Raw genomic sequence first — 20,480 nt, 5'->3', positions numbered from 1 at the left:
CAGTCTCCAGGGCTGCCTTCCAGTTCACTCTAGGTCTCCCTTCCCTGCTCTCTGCCTATATAACAGACTGTGACCACCCCCACCTCCACCCCAACTCTATGCGTAAACCCTCTGTTTACCCATCAAGACTTCCACGTGTTTCAGCTCTGTATTTGCTGTCTTCTATGTGCTCAAACCTCATTTGTGCTCTGACCGTTTCTTGATCGCTAGTCAAGGAGTATTTAGATGTGGCAGGGAGGGGTTGGTGAACTTATCATTTCAGGCTCTGGTTGTCATGCTTTGCCAGTTAGCAAGTAACATGGATTGAATTAACTGGTGAGTGGAAGATGCAGAGGTGGTATTTGCATGTAGGTGGCCCAGATCCTGGGGGCACTGGTTAGTGGACATGCAGGAGGGAGTCTCTTGAAGGATGCAGAGGTTCCTGTGTTTGTGTGTGTATATTATACATTGGGGTATTATTTATTTGGGGCTAGCTTTCACATCCCAAGGCTTGCTAGTCTAGTACATACAGAGCCAGGGCTGAGGTATGGTGCAGGTGCCAGGGACACTAATTCCAATGGAGAAGTGACACACAACCAGCTGTCCACCTAACCTCCCCCGCCCAGAGGCAGGAATGAGGGAACACTGCCACATGATAGGGTTCACATTTCCTGGGATCCCAAGGCCTGACTCACCAACAGGGTAGAGCCCTATCCTTGGGGCTTTCCCATAGCTCTGAGGTGTTCAGCACCTCTGTAGCCTAAGAGATGCCACAAAGCCACGTGTCTGTATTTACATTTTTATTGTCTGTTCCTCCTCCACCCCCAAGGATTCTTAGATTCAAAGTAGCCAGCACTGAGGTCCAATTATCTGAAAGCTGATGCAGTAGAGGTGGAAGAGGCCCTCTCCAGGCCTGGGAGCTGGCTGGTTGGGCCACATTCCAGCCCTGATGGGCGGTGAGAAGGAGAGCCAGGCTCGCTCTCAGCGAGGGATCAGTATAGCCAGGAGGAGGAGCAGAAGCAGAGCAGCAACCTTAGGGGAGCTTGCAGAGTCTGCCAAGTCTTGGGGGCAGGGGTCATTGCTTTCGGGAGACCAGTAGGAGGAGCCACTGACATGAAGAAAATGGGCTTCTTCCACTGTCTGTGATATCCAGGTTGCTTCCGGGCCAATGGCTGCAAACAGCTCCCGGCTACCTCGAACAGCCATGCCCACGAGAACCCAAGGACCTCCCTCAGTCTGGCACAGGAGGGCAGGTGCTGAGGTCACCTGCAGAGTTGGAGCCAAGGCCAAATGAGTCTGTTACCCTTCCATCTGGTTCTCTTAACTTCCCTAAGGTCCAGTCACAAAGCACTGCATATCTCTCCCTTAGAAATCCTGGTTCCTGGTCTCTCTAAGGTCTAGCTCAGAAATAATACTTGTTCCTATCTGGAACTCAATGCCAAGAAATTCCAATTCTATTCGAAATACGGTCTAGTGGCCCAGTACTATCTTTCTCCTCCCTGGTCCAAGATCCTTAGGCCCCTGTACCTCACATCTCTCCTCCTGCCCCTCTGTATAGAGGACACAGAAGGTTCCAGGAGTCAGAATGCCCTGATAGAGGCAGTGACAGAGTCGTGGTGTCAAGACGGAGACAGCAGCAGCTACAGGAACTAGGGAGGAGAGAGAGCTGTAAAGGGTTCTGGCTTGAGGTTATTCCTTATTCCCATGACCCAAGGGCTCTCACCTCTGTCCTGTGGGTCCTTCCAGCCCAGAACCCAGCAGCTGGCCCCTGGGGGAATACCCCCTGGGTGTAGGCAGACGGGAAGAGCTGATGGGGAGGGCTCCACCCGAGAGTTCAGCTCCAGTAGGGCCAGGGGGGGTCTAAGTCCTAAGTGCCGGGGCAGACGGATGCTGACAACAGATCGAGATACCTGGTGGCCCTGTGGGAGGGAGCTGACCCCTGCCCGGCCCAGATAGACTTCAATGTAAGGCACTGTTGTAGAGCCCAGCCTATGAGAAGAGGAACCAGTATCAGAACCGGTATCCTGTCTTATTTCTTCCATAGCTGGTGAAGTCCTTCCCAGCAGAAGAACAGGGCAGAAACGGTCTTTAGGACCACCCACCACTGTTCTGTTATTCCACTCTCTCCTGCCTTTTCAAATCTAACCAAACCAAAGCATCCTAACAAAATCACCCACAATGCATTCCCTGAGCTATGTGAGCCCAAATGTGATGCCATCCTACTACTGACAGAATCCCTCATCTATCACCCAATTTTCCTCACCTTCCTTCCTTGCTAGGAGAAACCCACCTGAGAATACAGTGAGTGGCTGCTAGGACCCAGCCTGGGGCCACCAGAATCCCAGTGCAGACTCTATCACCAGTCACATGCACCTCTGTCAGCCAGGGCCACAACACACCACCTGGAGTGGATTTTGGCCTTAGGCCACAGGCTAGAGAGAAGAGGTGGCCATGTCAGTGGGAGTCCCAAAGCTGCCCACTGAAAGTCTTTCCAGGGTCTAAGAATTACCAGGAACTCCTGAAGCCTCACAGACCCCTGCTCACCACCGTGCTCAGTATGTGGGGGACAAGTCTGTTTTTCAGTCTCCTCCCCTTCAGGGCCCCAGTCCCAGGTTAGCTGATCCTCCAGGTATGCTCCCTGAGTCACATGACTGATCCATAAACCATGAGTCTGCACTGGGGAAAAGGCTCGGGGTCGGAGACAACCATTTGAGAGGGTTCTGTGTCCAGCCAGGAACCACGTCCCCTCCTCACGACACAGAAGGCTCCAACCGGAATCTTTCTGCAGCAAAACAGTATTGTTACTAGCATGAGTGCAGGCTGCAGGGCCTACAGATCCTCAGGTTTTTGGGCTTTCCTGGGATCCTGATTCTTCTTGCATGAATCCTTCATGCAAGTTCCAACACTGATTTGTGTAAAACTCCAGCCCTCACTTGACAAACCCCAATACCTTCTCCCCCCACCCTCCCCTCTCTCATTCGTTTCATTTTTGAGACTGGGTTTCTCTGTGTAGCCCCAGCTGTCATCAAACTGAGATCGCCTGCCTCTGCCTCCTGAGTGCTAGGATTAAAGATGCGATTAAAGATGCAACACACTTGGTTTCAACTCTCTTAAAATTGACAAGCTCAGGTAGGGGAGATGGCTCAGGTGGCAAAGCACTTGGTTCACAAGGATCCGGGCTTGGTCCCAACACTCATATTTTTTTAAAAAAGGAATAATCTGGGCATAGTGCTGAGCACTCAGGCGGATCTCTGAGTTGTTTTGTTTTGTTTGCTTTTCGGAACAGGGTTTCTCTATGTAGTCCAGGCTGTCCTGGAACTCACTTGTAGACCAGGCTGGCCTCGAACTCAGAAATCTGCCTGCCTCTGCCTCCCAAGTACTGGGATTAAAGGCGTGCGCCACCACTGGCTGGTCTTTTTTTTTTTTTTTTTTTTTTTTTTTACTTTTAAAATTTTATGTCTTTTTATTCTATGAGCATTGGTGTTTTGTCTGCATATATGCCTGTGTGAGGGTCTCAGATATTGGAGTTACAGTTGTGAGCTGCCATGTGGGTGCTGGGAATTGAATTGGAAGAGCAGTCAGAGCTCTTAACCACTGAGCCATTTCTGCAGCCCCTACAAAGTAAGTTCTAAGACAGTCAGGGATACACAGAGAAACCTCTGGGGGCGGGGGGGAAGGGGGGAGAATAGAAACAATAGTTTTGGCACCACGCGGAGCCCAGAACGCCCCGCCCCATTCTAGCTCCTCCCGCCTCCAGCTGGGTCAGGTCAGGACCGGATTTCCGCAGCGAGTCCTGCCGCTCACCCAGCATAGGCCCGCCTCTTCCTCCTCCTGATAGGCGGGGCAAAGCAAGTGCGGCGGGTCTCCTGGCGGCGGCACGGACTCCCCCTGGCGGTCGTACAGGCAGTGACACCACCAGCTGTTCAACAGCTGCGTCTCCAGCTGCGCCTCCAGCTGCGCACTGGAGCCTGGTGCGAGTTCTGAGAGAAAGAGCGGCGAAGGGGTCGCTTCGGCCTCGTGGTTTTCACTCCGCCCACCCCACCCGGTCCGTGGTCCCGCGCGGCCTCGCGCACCCCCGCGTCCCCAGCGAGCCAGGCGGCAGCGGCTCCCGGGCAGAAAATAGTGTTCGCGGTGGGGCAGGCACACGGCACTCGGGGCCGCGGTCAGGTTCACGCGGGTCCTCAGCTGCAGCAGCGCCAGGTCCGAAGCGAAGTCTCTGGAAGCGTTCTCGTGCTCCACGAGGCGCGCCACCCTCTCCTCCTCCGGACGGGAGGGCAGCAGCACCCGCCAGGTCTCGAAATCCTGGGGTGAGCTGTCAGAGGTGCGGGGCTGCTGGATGGGGAAGCTGAGGAGCGTGCGCATTCCGCATACACGATGCGAACCCAGCTTCCCAGGCTTAGACTGCATCTCTGGGTTGGAATACTTCGTCCAACGCTGGAACCCCGCCCCTACTCCGTTATTCTGGTTCTCAGGTTTCGGACCGAACTCCCTACCCGCCCTCGTCAGACTCCCCGGGTTTGTGTTGGGTTCTGTGTTTCCCAAGACGTCACACTACACACTGAGGCACAATTCCTACCCCAGAGGAAGGGTTGAGCCAGTCTTTCAGGCTAATGCGGGAAAGGGAAAGAGTGCCTGATATATGGATTCTCACTCACTCACTCACTCACTCACTCCAGGAATTCCAGGATTCTCACTCACTCCAGAAAGCAGCTGGCGGGTGCCAAGACCCAGCTGTCAGACACCAGAGCTCCATAGCAGGGTGTGGAACCTGGCACCATCACCTGGACCTCCCAGGGCCAGGTCCCCGGCCTCGGAGCCTTCCCGCACTCTAAGAGATGAGAGGCCTGGGTCAGGGGGTCTGCAGAAATCCTTAACCCTGCAGCCTCCACCCCAGTTCGTATCCACTCAGCCCTGCTCAGCTTGAGTCAGTGCATCTGCCCTTCACCTGGTTGGGCAAAGGTACAGTTTTCTTCTCTGGGCTCCCAGGGTCCTGACAGAGGCTTCTGGAGCTGGCTGGGAAAGGCAGGCCCAGGTTCTGAACCCATCACGTGTTCTCGAATCCACGACTCATAGGGAGCCACTGCAGTGAAGACCCCAGGGCGGTTCCTCCGTCCACAGCCAAAGCCAAAGCTGGTGATTCCGGCCAGGAACCATCGGCCACCATCCTCACAGACCAGCGGTCCCCCAGAGTCACCCTAATGATAGATGGCTCAAGTCAGAGACTAGTTCAAGAATTCTCACCCTGTTTTGGCCTAACATATAGCCACCTTCTAGAAACCTTCCTTAGCTGTCTTCACCTTTGTATTACCTACAACTCTGATTAGAAGAAAGCCTGGTAAAGCAGAACCACAGAGTACCCAAAGCCAAGAGCATCCAGACAAGGCACCAACGACCATTCAAAAGAATCCTGTCGGTCTCATTTGGAGCTGAATGACTCTTGTAAGTAGTTCATCCCCAAAGTGTCCCTTATTTCTAAGGTTTCTAAGTCACAGCTCCCAAGGTTTTGTTTGGGGCTGGGCTTGACCCCAGTGTCTCACAAATGCTGAGCTCTGCCTCATTAAAAAGTAAATCGAGGAAGCTGAGCACTCTGGAAGAAGCAGACAGATCTCTAAGGTCAAGGCCAACTTGGATTACAGAGGGAGTTCCAGTGCAGTCTGGAAAATAAATGAATGAATGAATGAATGAATGCAGTCTGGAAAATGAATGAATGAATGAATGAATGCAGTCTGGAAAATGAATGAATGAATGAATGAATGAAGAAGTAAGTAAATAAATCAAGTACTGACGGGCGTTGCTCACCTGGGAAAATGCTTGCCTTGCAAGTTTAAGGACCCGAGTTCCAGCTCCCTAACCCATGAAAAAAATGTGGTGACCTGATCTTGTAAATCCACTACTATAGAGGCATAGACAGCCAGTCTAGCCTAATTGGTGAACCCAAGGCCAATGAGAGAACCTGTCCTTTATTATTGTTATTATTATTAAAGTTTTTCAAGATAGGGTTTCTCTGTATAACAGCCTTGGATGTTCTGGAATTCGATTTGTACACCAGGCTAGTTTCAGACTCATCAAGCCCTGCCTGCCTCTGCCTCCAGAGTGCTGGGCAAAAGGCCTGTGCTACCACACCTCTGCAAGAGACCCTGCCTACCTTAAAGGAGGTAGACTGTATGCCTAATAACACCTAGGTTGTCCTCTGCCTGCATACCTGCACACACACATACAATACTACCTCCATATGCACACGCTTAGACACACACACACACGAAGAAGGAGAAGGAGAAGGAAAAGGAGAAGAAGAAGAAATTAAAGCCAAGGTCCATACCTAGAGTCCTAACACTTGGGAGGTGAAAGGATCAGGACTCAGTGGCATGGTTACTTTTAGGCTAGACTGAGCTTCATGAGACTGTCTCCAAACAAATAAACAAAAATGGCTAAAGACCATATTGAGTGTAAAACACACAGACAATAAATAAATGTAAAGACAAACGAGGAAGCTGAGGAAGACCCTAGTAGAACTAGGCAAGCATAATAGCTACAGGAGCATGTGTGGTGCTTGCTATTGTAAGGGCTACATGTCTGTAGCCCTTGCTATTCGAGAGGCTGCGGCTGGAGTCAGGAGTCAAAAACCACCTTGGGCAACATAGAAAGGTCCTGGTTATGAATGAATGAATACATGAACAAATAAGTAAATATATTAAGAATGGAGAGTGTGAAATCAAATGAGAAAGACCTAAAATTAGCACACACACAAATGATTGATATGGGGAGTTGTTATTCTATGGTGTCTGTTTTGTAACCCAGCTCAGGAGTCGCTGAACAGAGAATTCTCAAAAGAAGGAACACAAAAAAACTATTAAACATTTTAAAAAGTGTTCAACATGATTAGCAATCAGGGAAATGCAAATTGAAACTACTTGAGAGTCCATCTCACCTCACTCAGAAAGAATATTTTCAAAAAAAGAAATGACAACAAATGCTGGCAAGTATGTGGGGAAATGTAAACACTAATCCATTATTGGTGGGAATGAAATTTGAACACCTGCTATAGAAATCAGCATGGAGTGTCTCAGAAAGCAAAAAGTAGAGGTATCCTATGATCCAGAGATCCTGGGTCTGTGTCCAAAGGACTCCAGGTTCTCCTACAGAGAGACCTACATATCCATGTTCACTGATGTTCCAGTCACAGTAGCTGGAAAATGGAGTCAGTCTAGATGTCTCCTCAGCTGACTAATGACTAATGAAAACATGGTAACTGCACACAGTAGAATTTTATTCACCAAGAAGAAGAAGAAGAGGAGGAGGAGGAGGAGGAGGAGGAGGAGGAGGAGGAGGAGGAGGGAGAAGAGGAAGAGGAGAAGGAAGAGGAGGATGAGAAGGAGGAGGAGGAAGAGGAGGAGGAAGAGAAGAAGAAGAAGAAGAAGAAGAAGAAGAAGAAGAAGAAGAAGAAGAAGAAGAAATAATAATAATAATTTGAGGCTGAAGAGATGCCTCAGTGGTTAAGAGCACTGACTGCTCTTCCAGAGGTCATGAGTTCAATTCCCAGCAACCACATGGTGGCTCACCACCATCTGTAATGAGATCTGATGCCCTCTTCTGGTGTGTCTGGAGACAGCTGCAAAGTACTAATGTATATAAAGTAAATAAATATTCCTTAAAGAAATTTTAAAATATATATATGTCTGTAATTTTAAAAGGAGTTTGAATACATGCAGATGGTGCTTCCTTAGAAGAAGCCTTAGGTATTAAATGAAAACCTCAGGCCGGGCAGTGGTGGCGCACGCCTTTAATCCCAGCACTTGGGAGGCAGAGGCAGGTGGATTTCTGAGTTCGAGGCCAGCCTGGTCTACAGAGTGAGTTCCAGGACAGCCAGGGCTACACAGAGAAACCCTGTCTCGAAAAAACCAAAAAAAAAAAAAAAGAAAAAAAAAAAAGAAAACCTCAGTGTCAAGTATGGCACTCCTCCCTATGAGTTGTTCATCAGGGAAGCCCCAGAGGCTTGTTCTAAAACAACACAGACTACTGCCGGTGCTCTTGATTGCCAACCATAGCTGGTAAGACTATTGAAGAAACAACGACTCGCTTGAGGCAGTACGCAGAGAAGGCAACCTGGAACTGACCAGAGATCTTCCTCCCTGATGGCGAGCTTTCATAGTGCTATGGAGAACTCAAGTCATCCATACTGTTACCCAACAGTGAACCCCTCATGCCACAGCAGGAACCTGACAAGCAGGATGTGCCCATTGATAAAACAGTGGTATGAAGGTCACGGAGGTAACCACCTGCTTTCTGATTGGATATCTGAGGAATCCACAGGAAGGATTCTATCCCTGGTAATGTAAACCAAGGATTCATGGGCCCTAGCAGGTAACCTACTCTGCTACTATTGTTTTGCTACATATTGGTTAACCGCCTTCTAAATACTTATGTTTACACCCATAGATCAGTGCAGCTCTCACTGTGGTCAGAAAGCTCTCTGCAGCGGGCATCAGTTAGATGCAGACATATAACTGACCAGAGTGCTGAGACTAGGTGACCATTGAGGGCTCATCACCTGTATCAACACCCCTGAGCGTTCCCCAGGGAACAGGGAAGAGGAAGAGGTGGAAAGGATCTAAGAGTCAGAGGGATGGGGAGGAGTGGTGTGAAGTCCTGTCTTCCAGGCAAAGACGGCCATCATATTCATGAGCTCACTCAAGTTTACCTACACATGATCAAACTAATGGAATCAGCCAGGGTTTCAACAGACAGCACTGACTGGACTCAAGTAATTTGCAAAAATAAAAAGAGACGATATGGAGGTAGGCATGGGGTGTTGCAGGTATCTGCTGGGGGGGCGGTCAGTGTGGATATGATCAATGTACACTGTATATATGTATTAAATTGTCTAAAAGTAAATAAAAGATATTCAGGGTGAGGGAAATCAACTAATTACAGCTGGAGAGATGCCTCAGTGGTAATCAGAGTGTTTGTTGCTCTTTGAGAGGACCCAGATATGGCTTCCAACACCCACATGGTTGACTCATCTGAAACTCAGTTTTAGGAGATCTTGTGCCCTCCTCTGGCCTCTACAGGTACTGCACTCATGTACTCATCAGGTAAAGCACACATAAAATAATAATAAAATAAATACATATACGTAAAATAAATAAAATCTAAAATTTTGACTGATTATGTGTATGGGTCCTGGAACCTCAGAACCATCTACTTTGTATCCACGCCACTACCATGAATGCTGGATTAATTTATCAAAAAAGTTGTTTCAAATATACTGTTTTGGCCATCAGCCAATTATCTGGAAAATTCCCTCTGTGAAGAATTAATTAAAAAAAAAAAAGAGCCAGGCAGTGGTGGCGCACGCCTTTAATCCCAGCAACTTGGGAAGCAGAGGCAGATGGATTTCTGAGTTCGAGGCCAGCCTGGTCTACAGAGTGAGTTCCAGGACAGCCGGGGCTACACAGAGAAACCCTGTCTCGAAAAACCAAAAAAAAAAAAAAAAAAAAAAAGAATTAATTAATTTTTCCCAATAATTATTTGCTAGGCTGGGCTTTGGAATAAGAAAAATAATAGCTAATAGTTTTTTAGATCTTAGTGAGGTCATTAATTATGGTTAACAACACTTGATGTATTATTGTCATCTTCCAGATATGAAGTTTGAGCATTTGGTAAAGTTGAATATCTAAGAGATGGTGGTGCCGGACTTGTGAAGGGAGTGGAGGATGCCCTGAGCTAGTGAAGTTCTGAGTGTACTGTTGACATGGAAGAGGCCAGGTCAAGGGCTTCAAGGCCTTGAAACCATGAGATATTGGCAAAGCTGTGTCCACAAATGGGCCATGCTCAAGATGGGTGGCAAAGCTCAACTCGGGAGTCCAAAATAATTGATAAATGTGTAAAGACTAGCAATTGTAGCTTTCTCTGAGAAGTTCCCAGACTACTGTTCTGCAGAGACTTCCTACTGAGACTAACTAAACCTTGCTACTGTGCTATGCCCAGTGAACACCTCAAAGTTCCAAGATATAGTGGGAATCCAACCTCAGTTTTGCTGTATGTGTGTCTGTCCTTTCTTCATTCTCTCACTTGCCCTAATCTGGGTTGCACAACCCCTGCCTCATGGGATGCAGGGGTAGATGTAGCAGCAACTGACACCTGGGAGTCTGGGGCCTTACTGCATCGTACTCCCAAGGGTAACAGGTGCATATGTTGAGTCCTAACTTCCATCCGTCTATAATCTTTATGCTATCCTACTCATTGATACTCTTTCGTTTGAGATAGGGTCTCATGTAGCCTAGGCTGACCACTATGTAGCTCAGACAGGCCCTGAGCGGTTCACCTGGCCTCTCCTCTACTTACCAAGTGCTTCCTGCTATGTCAGGCTCCACTGACTGTCTTCAGGTTTTTGTTTTGTTGCCAGAGATTGAACCTAGCACCTCTGAGGTGCTAGGCGCATATACTCCCCAGATCAGATTCCATGGAGATGAGGCTCAAATTTTCATCTACTCATTAGATGCTTCCTATGGGTTAGGAGACCAATCCTTACCTGGCAGGTATCCCTTCGTCCCTCTGGATAGCCAGCACACAGCATCCCTGGCAACAGCTGGAAAGTCATGTTGAAAGGGCCAGGCCGGCTGTAGAGACATTGACAGGCAGTCTCTCCCAGCAACCTGAGTTCTACTTCCTGTAGAACCCAGGGGAGAGGCAGAGGGTCTGAGGGCAGAACCAGAGAACAGATAGTGTGAGTTAGGTATGAAGTACTCACCTCTCCAGACCTTTGCTTTGTCCCTTTCAGCTGCCACCTAGATATTGCCATCAACATGCCTCTACTGAGTCTGAAGATGTAGCCCAGTTGGTAGGCTGCTTGCTTACATACACAAAGGCTGTGTTCAGTCCCCAGACTAAATAAACCAGGTGACCCGGCACATGCCTGTAATCCCAGAACTTGGGAACTGGAAGTGGAGAGTCAGAAACTCAAGATCATCATCAGCTACACAGTAAGTTCAATGCCAGCTTGAGCTATGTGAGACCCTGCCTTGTGTGTGTGTGGGGGGGGGAGAGATGGCACCCTGGCCTACCACTTTCATCACACCATCTGTTGCTCTTTCTTCTCTCTAATTCCTATTCTTATGTTTGGTCCCTGTAAACAGCCAGAGAGAACTGGTACAGATGCTACAGGTTGTGTACTATACAAGGTCCCCAGATAATAATGTGTATATGTTAGAGCTAAAAAAAATAAAAATAAAAATAAAAAAGTCAAGCTTTCAACCCTGTTGTATATTTGTTCAAAAAACAGAGCAACCTTTACACAAAGATATCATGTGTATTAGATATGGTCTTGTATCCATTTACCAAACACAGAAACTGGACTTTAGGATAAGAATCTGGGTGTTAGCCAGGTATGGTGGCACAGTGAATCTCTGAGTTCAAGGCCAGCCTGATCTACAGAGTCAGTTCCAGGACAGCCAGGGCTACACAGAGAAACCTTGTATCGAAAGACAAACAGACAAACAACACACACATACACACACACACACACACACACACACACGTACACGCACACGCACAAAAGCAAAAACACAACAATAAAAGAATCTGGGTGTCATCTCTGTCCCCATTTAAAAAGATTATTTTATGTATATGAGTGTTTTGCCTGATTGTGTGCACATCACATGTGTCCCTAGTGTGTATGTACAAAGGTCAGAGAAGGGCACAGGATATTACCCCGGAACTAGAGTTATGTGGAGTTACAGTTGGTTATAAGCTGCCATGTGGGTGCTGGGAACCAAACCTGGGTCCTCTGCCACAGCAGCAACTCCCTTTTAACTGCAGAGCCTTCTCTCCAGCCTCCCTGACTCCCTTTTTAACTCATCTTCCCCACTTAACTCCCAAGATGTCCCACTTGTCTCTGTATTCTCAGTGTAACTTCCCAGTGCAGGCAGCATAAGCTGGGCCCTCCTAACTGGTCAGTTTCTTCATTCACTCTGTATCTGGTACTTCCAGGAGTAAATGGGTGCTGCAGGCCAAGCCTGGGGCCCCAGTGCTAACCTTCTGGGTGTATGTATATATATATATTTTGAAACAGAGTTAGCCTGTTTATAGCCCTGGCTATCCTGGAACTCACTCTGTAGACCAGGCTGGCCTCGAACTCAGAAATTCGCCTGCCTCTGTCTCCCAAGTGCTGGGATTAAAGGCGTGTGCCCCCACCGCCCGGCCTTCTGGGTGTATATTATCACTTACAGCTGCTAACTTTGTTGTTGCTGTTGTTATTGACACAGGGTCCCACTACGTAGCCTTAGCTGTTCTGGAATTCACTATGTAGAACATTCTGACTTTGGACCCTCAGAGATTCATCTGCCTCTGCCTCTGGAGTGCTGAGAGTAAGTGTGCACCACTGCAACCAGCCCAGGTGCTACTTTTGAGGAAAAGGACTCAGGAGCCAGAGAAGGATAGGGAACGTGAAGAGGTCCTTCCAGACTCACCAGAATCCTGAGAGGTCAGGCCATGGCTGAACCTGTCCTTGGAGCTCAACTGGGGTAGTCTGGGGACCTTTGGCAGTGCCACTGCTTGGCGTTACCCTGTTCCTCAGTCTCAGCATTACTTTAAGATCTATATCCAGCCTCAGCATCCTTGCGAGCTTTGCCCTGACACTCAGTGTAGCACCCCCAGCTTTCCCTAGGGTCCTCAGGATGGCCTCTATTTAGCACTTCCTCTCTCCACAGAGCCTCCTTCTCAGAATCTCCTGCTCTGAAGACCCATGATCAGTTTGTTCTGGCTCTTTCCACAAAGACTTCCTAGGTGCTCAGGATCACAGTTCCCTGTTGGTACCCCTGCCAGCCGCAGCTACAGCTAGGGCATCTCCTCCACAAAGCTCCTTTAAAAGTCCTGGTGAAGTCTGACCAAAGCAGATGTGGAATAGCTATGGATATGTTTACTAGCGGCAAAGTAACACCGAGTAATAGGGGCGGAAAGGTAGTCTGCCGTCTGTGCTAGCCACGGATAGGCTTTACTTAGGTTTTCTCCGCTGAGCCACCCAACACCCCGGGAGTTGTTTTCCTCTTTTCACAGAAGGAAATGTGCAGGGGGGAATGCTTTGTCTGAAAGAGCTGGGATGGAACCCGAATCTGACCTAAATCCAAAAGAGAAAAGAAAAAAAAAAAAACTGGGAGAAAAGGTGAGGCCAGGAATGGGGAGGCAACCCTAGGGGCAGTGGAGGGTACATAAAAGGTTAGGAATTTTCCGTGGGTCAGAACCAAATCTCCCAAGCTCTGCTCTTAGGCTCAGCTTCCGTGGAGCCAACCCACTAGAAGACCCAGCTTTCAGGGCCCCCGGGGCCCACACTTGCAAGGGCAGTGGTGAGCCCCACTCACCAGCCTCCTGGACGTCTCCCCAACCAGTGGCCCAGCAGGCAGTTCCGTGAGCGAAGAGGTGTGAGGCACGAGGCAGGCAGACCGGCCGCACGAAGGGGCCCAGCTCGGCTGGTGAGGACAGGCGCAGCAGAGCCAAGTCTGCGCCCAGTTCCACTCTGCTGTAGTTGTCCGGTACCAGGATGGTGTCCACTGAGCGCACGTGCGCTCCTTCCAGGGGCCCGTCCTGGGAGTGCACGCCCAGCAAGACTGACAATTCGTCCGCAGGCTCCAAGGTCCCATTCCTGTTCCAGTGCCGGGAGGGAAGGGAACTAGGTTGGCCCTATAGAATCAGTCCTTGGGTTTGAGGACTCAGCCAACGGAGAGCTAGGGTCAGTAGGAACCCAGGGAGAGAGCAGATCCAGATTTGGGGCTGATACCGTGGAGTTTGAATGGGTCAAAAAGGACTTGGAGATGTCAGTTGGGTGCGTTGGAAAGATTTCTATTCCAGGGTATTCAGCCTGGACAGCGTGGCATTGCCAGGCAGGAAGGATAAGTAGGGAAAGTCGAGCTGACGGGCGGGGTTAGCTGTAGGAGAGAGCCTGGACAAAGACTGTACTCACGTCACGAAACAGTGAGCGGCGGAAAGGACCCAGGAAGGGGCGACGAGGGAGCCCCCGCAGATGTGGCCCCCACCTTGATGCAGGCTCACCTGCCATGGCCAAGTGCCAGGATGCGCGTCGGAGCCCCCCACGATGCGGGAAGAGGGCTCAGGGCGGCCGCAGTCTGGAATGGAGACCCTTGGAAGTCAAAGCTCTGTTAGGGTTCCCCTCCTCCTCTAACCCCTCGGATTCCAGAGACTCTGGTAACACGGGGGTGGGGGTTGGGGAGAGAAGCCTGACCCTCCATCCACCCCTTTAGTTTGCCTTTCTGAACATGAGTAAGGCACGACTGGAGTGTCTCCCTCCCCCCACCCCACCCCGCACTTCCAATTCACTTATGACCTAGCCAGTTTAAAACTTCTTTAGGATTCAAGACGGCTTTCAGTCCCAGGGCTCAGGAGGCAGAGGCAGGTGGAGTTCTGAGAGTGTGAGGTTAGCCTGGCCTACAGAGTGAGTTTCAGCATTAGCCAGGACTGTAAAGAGAGACCCTGTCTCAAAAGCAAAGCACAGCAAAGCACAACAAAACAAACAAACAAAAACCCAAAACAAAAACAAAACAAACACACACAAACAAACAAACAAGCGTGAAGGCAACTCATGGCTCTCTCTTACCTAGGTCTTCAGATTCTCCTTGGGTAGGACTGACTGCTGGAAGACAGAAGAGAGAGAGAGAGAGAGAAAGGGGGGGGGCTTACTTCAACCTGAACACTGTCAGCACCCGTCTTTCTGCTCTTACCCAACTTTTGCCGCCCTCACCCCCCAGTTCCCTGTTTCAGCCCTTTGACTTGCCACACTGAGGCAACTGGACCTAACTGTCCCCAGTCCATCAGTCTTACCTGAGTCCTGGAAGGCTCCTGGCATGGGACTGACCGCTGAGAAGATAAGAGAGAGGCAGGGAAAGTCTGGAGAGATGATGCACTTAGATGCTGCTCTTCCTCCTTCCACCCGATTTTATAGTGTTCCATCTTCCAAAGACAACCAGGCCTCTTTTCCCCTTCCCCTTCTGCACAGTCTCTCAGACTCCTGGTATGGATGGCCCTCCCTCCATCGGCCACCCTCCCCTTCCTCCTCTTGATACTCTGCTTCTCGACCTACTTTGACATCTCACTGCCATAAAGGATGCAGGATGTATCTCCTGTTTTTCAGCTCTCTAGGGCTGGTATCCAGCTTCTTAAAGCTCTGTCTTCTGAACTTACCCATGATTACAACTGGGAGAAACAGGTGTTGGGACATGGTCTACTAAAGTCAGCTGGAAGCACAGAGGCAGGTAAGAAGTTGCTTCTTGCCACCACTCTGTCACCAACTATGTAGCTGGTTCCTGATGGTCCCAGGAGTAGCCCCACCCTCCCTGGCTAGAGCCCATCTGTGGGAATCTGAGAGGATCTGGGGCTGAAAGGGGAAAGTAGGGAGCTCAAAGGCCCCACCCAGAACTCTGGTGCATCTCACATATCTGGAGGCTCAGAATGGAAGTAGGGAGGTGTCCTCGCTCCAGGACACCTGTTGGATGTGGGAGAGATGAGCAGGGAGCCTTGTGTGTTAAACCAAATAAGATGACTGTGGTGGGGTGGAGTGCTGGAGGTCCACACACTGGGTCTATGAAAGGGCAGGCCAGGCTGGGCAGTAGCCCTTGGCATGACTCACCTGAGACCTCACCCTTGATTTGGGTGTGGCTTCCCCTGTGGCTTGGCCTTTTCTTCTCACACAGCTCTGGTTACTGGAGTTACTGGCCAGGCCTTGGACAATAATTCTAGGGAATTCAATTCCATCCTAACAAAGGGATCATAGACTCTGCCTTGCTGAACAAGGCCTGGGGGTACTGGAGAGGACTAAGCAGCCTGGAAAAGCCGAAAACATCCCACTGCCCTCTGTGCTGGGGTGGTAGACCCTCAATACTGTCCCTTGCTTGCTCTTTATGTGACTTAGAAAAGTCACCCAGCCTCTTGGTATACTGTTTATCATTAGGAGCCTATTTAAGAAAGGTAAGGCACTGGTGTGGTGGTACCTGTGATCCCAACACTGCAAAGGCTGAAGGCACTCCAGTCCACATATCCTAGGCTACATAGGAGCTGGAGATGTGGATTAGCTGTTTTGATTGTTTGGTGTTCTTCCAGAGGACCCGAGTTCAGTTCCCAGACTCCACAACATCAGCTCACAGCTTTCTGTAACTTCAGCTCCAGGTTTGGTGCCCTCCTTTGCCCTCTCTGTGGGTTATTAGCACCCACATGGCATAGAGATGTGTGTGTGTGTGTGTGTGTGTGTGTGTGTGAGGAGAGAGAGAGAGAGAGAGAGAGAGAATGTTTTGGAATGTTTGCCTGGAATGCATGAAGTCCTGGGCTTGGTCCCCAGTTTTACATAAAGCAGCTATGGTGGTGAATGCTTTCGATCCTGGCACACGGGAAGCTGCAGTGTCAGAAGTTCAACGTCACTTTTAGCTACATTAGGAATCTGAAGCTAGTCTGGACTACATACATAAGACTTTGTCTCAACAAACAAACAAACAAACAAACAAACAAACAAGACTCTGCTTAGAGGAAGTGAGTGTTTGAGGAAAGAGCATGTGTGGGTAGACTTGAAGGAACCCACAAAAGATGAGGAAGCACTAGCTGGCAGTAATGGAGATCCCTGGGGCTGGGGCTGGATTTGGTGGGTAAGAACAATTGCTTTGTAAGCACAAGGACCTGAGATCAAATCCTCAGAACCTGTGTAAAAAGTTAGGTACAGCTGTCCTTGGAACAAGACAGATGCCAAGAGCTCAAGGACTAGTAAGCCAAAACAGTGAAGCTCTGGTTCTATGAGAGACCCTATTTCAAGGCAACAAGGTGGAGAGTGGAAAAGGAGAGTGGCAACGAGGGAACCCTTGCTGCCTTGCCCCAAAGAGAGAGAAAGAAGGGGTGGGACAGAGAAGGAGTGGAGCGTGGGTTCTGGCACTGAAGAAGAGCTATGTCTATGCAAAAAGCCAGCCAATAGAAGTTGCAGTCCTCAATATAAAAGTGTGACCGTCAGTCCCATCAGAGAAGAAGCTCGGAGGAAAGCAGTAAGAAAAACACACAGCCAGTTATTGCAGTGGTGTGCGCCCATAGTCACAATGCTGTGAGCTGAGGCGAAAGAGCAGTGTGAGGCCAGCCTGGCTGCCTCAGAAGCTAAAGGGAAACACTATCTGTGTTACTACAGTTCTCATTTTGTGAGTGGCTGGGCTCCGTTGAGCTGTTCTGTCTGTTGTCCCAAGTATTTTGTAGTCAGATTTGTCTGAGATTGGAAGTGTAACAGGGCCCTAGACCTTAGCACATATGACTCCATGATGGAAGTACTATTCATGCTGTAAAACTCAGCATGTAGACAGCCCTACCTGTCAAAAGTAAAATAAAGACCTAATTCATCAAAGCCCATAGTTTTGGGGGAAATCTCTAAATGTACTAACCTTGCTTTATGGCTTCTGTAGTTCCAATTCTGGCTAACTGTCCTTGTTAACTGAAATATGTCAGCCTATAACATGTTTGTGTGTGTGTGTGTGTGTGTGTGTGTGTGCTTAAAAGCTCACCCTGAGAAAGGCTCGGACTACACTGGGATACCAAACTCCCAGTGTAGTCACTAGCTGGCTAATAAAGACTCTCTACTGGCTTAAACCCATGTCCAAGTTGTCTTCTCTAGTGGATACCTCACAATTCCCCTTTAGAGACTAGAGGTCTCTTTTCTGGTGAGTACCCCAAACAGGAAACATCTGGCTGTTTACCTTTTCCCTGGTGTCAAGATCTCCCTTTTCTCTATAGTCTCTTTCAAGGTCTCTCTTTCATTGGCTCAGAAGCAGCAATTGTCTGCCTTTGTAAAGCTCAGGTCTAGACCTGGCACAATGCCACTTTTAAAGTGGGTAAAGACTCTCACAGCTCAGCTCAAAGTCCATAAAGATCTGCAAGGTGCACAAGTACCATGAGGCATGGTTTCCTTGGAATCATCTTTAGAGATGAGCTACCATGGTCTGTAAAAGATACTACATAGGAAGGAGACACCTCCATAAGCTGGGGAGATGGCTCATCTGTAAAGAACATGTACTGGCATTTTTGAGGAGCCAAGTTTGGTTCCCAGCACCCACATCAGGCTATGCACAACCTACTAGCTTCAGCTCCCGGAACCTAACACCCTGTTTTGAACCTGTACTCACATGCACATACATGTACACACAGATGTACATGTACACATGCGTACAAAATAAGCCAAGTGGTGGTGGCTCTTGTCTTTAATCACAGCACTCAAGAGGCAGAGGCAGGTGGAGCTCTGTGAATTTAAGGCTAGCCTGGTCTATAAAGTGAGTTCCAGTCCAGCTCTGAATACACAAATTTTGTCTCAAAAAATCGAAACAAAAATAGCCACTTTTACCATACTTATGGTGTATGTGTGTGTATGAACACATGTGTGGAGGTCAGAGAACAACCGTAGAAGTTGATTCTATCTCCTTCCACCCTGTAGGTTCCAGCAATTGGACTTAGGTTGTCAGGCTTGGTAGCAAGTGCCTTTAAGCCAAGGAACACTCTGGTCAACTTGAAAAAAAGGAAATTTAAAGCACCCCAGAGGATTGGAGATTTGACTATTGCTTAGGTAGTATTTCTGAGACCCTAGGTTCAGCATCATAACCACACACACCCCCACACACCAAAACCCAAACAAAACAAGATGTCAGTTGATACTTAGATGGTTAGAATTAAAAAGGCTGACCTAGGAATAGTGCAGCGACACAGTGAGGTGTGTGAGGTATAGGATGCAGTTCCTAGCACAGCAAAACAGAGGAGGGACTAATACTTTCAGGGGCTGTGGATGTAACTCAGAGGAATGGTTTGTACTTGCGGGGTACTGGAGGGGGGATCAGGCATTCAATGTCATCCTTGATTGTAGAGGAGTGGTTCTCTCTCTCTCTCTCTCTCTCTCTCTTTTTTTTTTTTTTTGGTTTTTCGAGACAGGGTTTCTCTGTGTAGCCCTGGCTGTCCTGGAACTCACTCTGTAGACCAGGCTAGCCTCGAACTCTCAAACTCAGAAATCCGCCTGCCTCTGCCTCCCAAGTGCTGGGATTAAAGGCGTGTGCCACCACCACCTGGCAGAGCAGTGGTTCTCAACCTGGGAAACATGACCCTTGCCGAAGACCATCAGAAAACACAGATGTGGAGTGGAGAGATGGCTCAGGGGTTAAGAGCACTGACTGTTCTTCCAGAGGTCCTGAGTTCAATTCCCAGCAACCACATGGTGGCTCACAATCATCTGTAATGAGATCTGATGCCCTCTTATGGTGTCTGAAGACAGCAACAGTGTACTCATATACATAAAATAGATAAATAAAAAGAAAGAAAGAAAGCACAGATATTTACATTATGATTCATAATGTTATGAAGTGACAACAAAAATAATTTTATGGCTGGGGGTCACCACAACATGAGGAACTGTATTCAAGTGTTGCAGCGTTAGGCAGATTAAGAACCACTGCTGTAGAGCAAGTTTGAGGCCAACCTGGACTACATGAGACCCTGTCATAAAAACATGATGTAGCATAACACAGTCTCGTAGCAGCTTTACCTACAAGAGCCAGAGGCAGAAAATAAAAAGTCTAACAGCAACAAGGAAAATTGACAGATTATGGTGTGTTTAGACAATAGAATACTATGCAGAATTGAAAAGAATGAACTACTTTTGGTACCTGGTATGGTGGAACCTATCTGTCATTCTATCTATTCAGCAGGCTAAGACAAGCTAACATCCTCTTAGCTCAGGGCTTCAAGGCCAGCCTTAGCAACACAGGAAAGCTCCGTTTTCAAAAAGAATTACCATGTATGTAAGAACAGGAGTCAGTCTCATAGAAATCATTTTCAGTGAATGTGTCATAGTGTATGATTTCAATTATATACAACCCTTTGCCCTTTGCTCACCTCATCTTTAGAAAACAAAATGAATCAAGGACTCGTATGCCTTGACTTTATTCCTAATCTTCCTGCTTCCACCTCCCAAGAGTCTGGATTTTAGGAGTGAACCATCACATCTGTTTTATCCAGTGATGGAGAGGAGATAGAAGTCAGGACATCCTGAGTGCAACAAAACCATTTTGCCAAATGGAAAAAGTCGTGCACACTGTGTGTGTGTTGTGCCCAGAGACTCCACAAGGTGATGTCGTCACCTTAGAACTGCTGTGAGCAGTCGTGAAGGTACTGGGCATCGAGTTTGGGCTCTCTGGATGAACAGCCAGTGCTTTTAACCTCTAAGCCATTTCTCCAACCCTCTTTGTTGTTTGTTTGTTTGTTTATTTTTTTAAAGATTTATATATTTTATGTGAGTACACTGTAGCTGTCTTCAGACACACCAGAAGAGGGCGTCAGATCACTTTACAGACAGTTGTGAGCCACCATGTGGTTGCTGGGACTTGAACTCAGGACCTTTGGAAGAGCAGTTAGTGCTCTTAACCACTGAGCCACCTTTCTTTCTTTTTAAAGACAGGATCTCATTATGTAGCTCTGGCTGGCCTCAAAGTGACTGC

General features: G+C 48.5%; 1 protein-coding gene across 5 annotated transcripts; it reads right to left on the bottom strand.

Moving 5' to 3' along the window:
• Nucleotides 1–764: 764 nt before the first annotated feature.
• On the bottom strand, nt 765–15,478 carry Prss36 (serine protease 36). 5 transcript variants are annotated; one of them, XM_028769453.1, is made up of 15 exons: nt 15,169–15,478; nt 14,809–14,844; nt 14,585–14,620; nt 13,934–14,096; nt 13,335–13,615; nt 10,511–10,677; nt 4,925–5,174; nt 4,678–4,807; nt 4,053–4,291; nt 3,784–3,959; nt 2,524–2,761; nt 2,270–2,411; nt 1,703–1,968; nt 1,507–1,628; nt 765–1,245 (listed from the first exon to the last, which is right to left on the bottom strand). In XM_028769453.1, the coding sequence occupies exons 1-15, from the start codon at nt 15,203–15,205 to the stop codon at nt 961–963; spliced, it is 2,568 nt and encodes an 855-aa protein (XP_028625286.1). In that variant the 5' UTR covers nt 15,206–15,478; the 3' UTR covers nt 765–960. The 5 variants fall into 5 exon arrangements, with proteins under 5 accessions (XP_028625286.1, XP_028625287.1, XP_028625283.1 ...); XM_028769454.1 differs by having other exon boundaries at nt 2,524–2,757; nt 3,780–3,959; nt 15,169–15,205; XM_028769450.1 differs by having other exon boundaries at nt 942–1,245; nt 4,053–4,324; nt 15,169–15,205.
• Nucleotides 15,479–20,480: the final 5,002 nt, after the last annotated feature.

This window comes from Grammomys surdaster, unplaced genomic scaffold (assembly GCF_004785775.1).
Source record: "Grammomys surdaster isolate TR1022 unplaced genomic scaffold, NIH_TR_1.0 192, whole genome shotgun sequence".
Taxonomy (NCBI): domain Eukaryota; kingdom Metazoa; phylum Chordata; class Mammalia; order Rodentia; family Muridae; genus Grammomys; species Grammomys surdaster.
The sequence above is the reverse complement of the archived record's forward strand: the minus strand, read 5'-3'. Positions and strand labels throughout refer to the sequence as shown.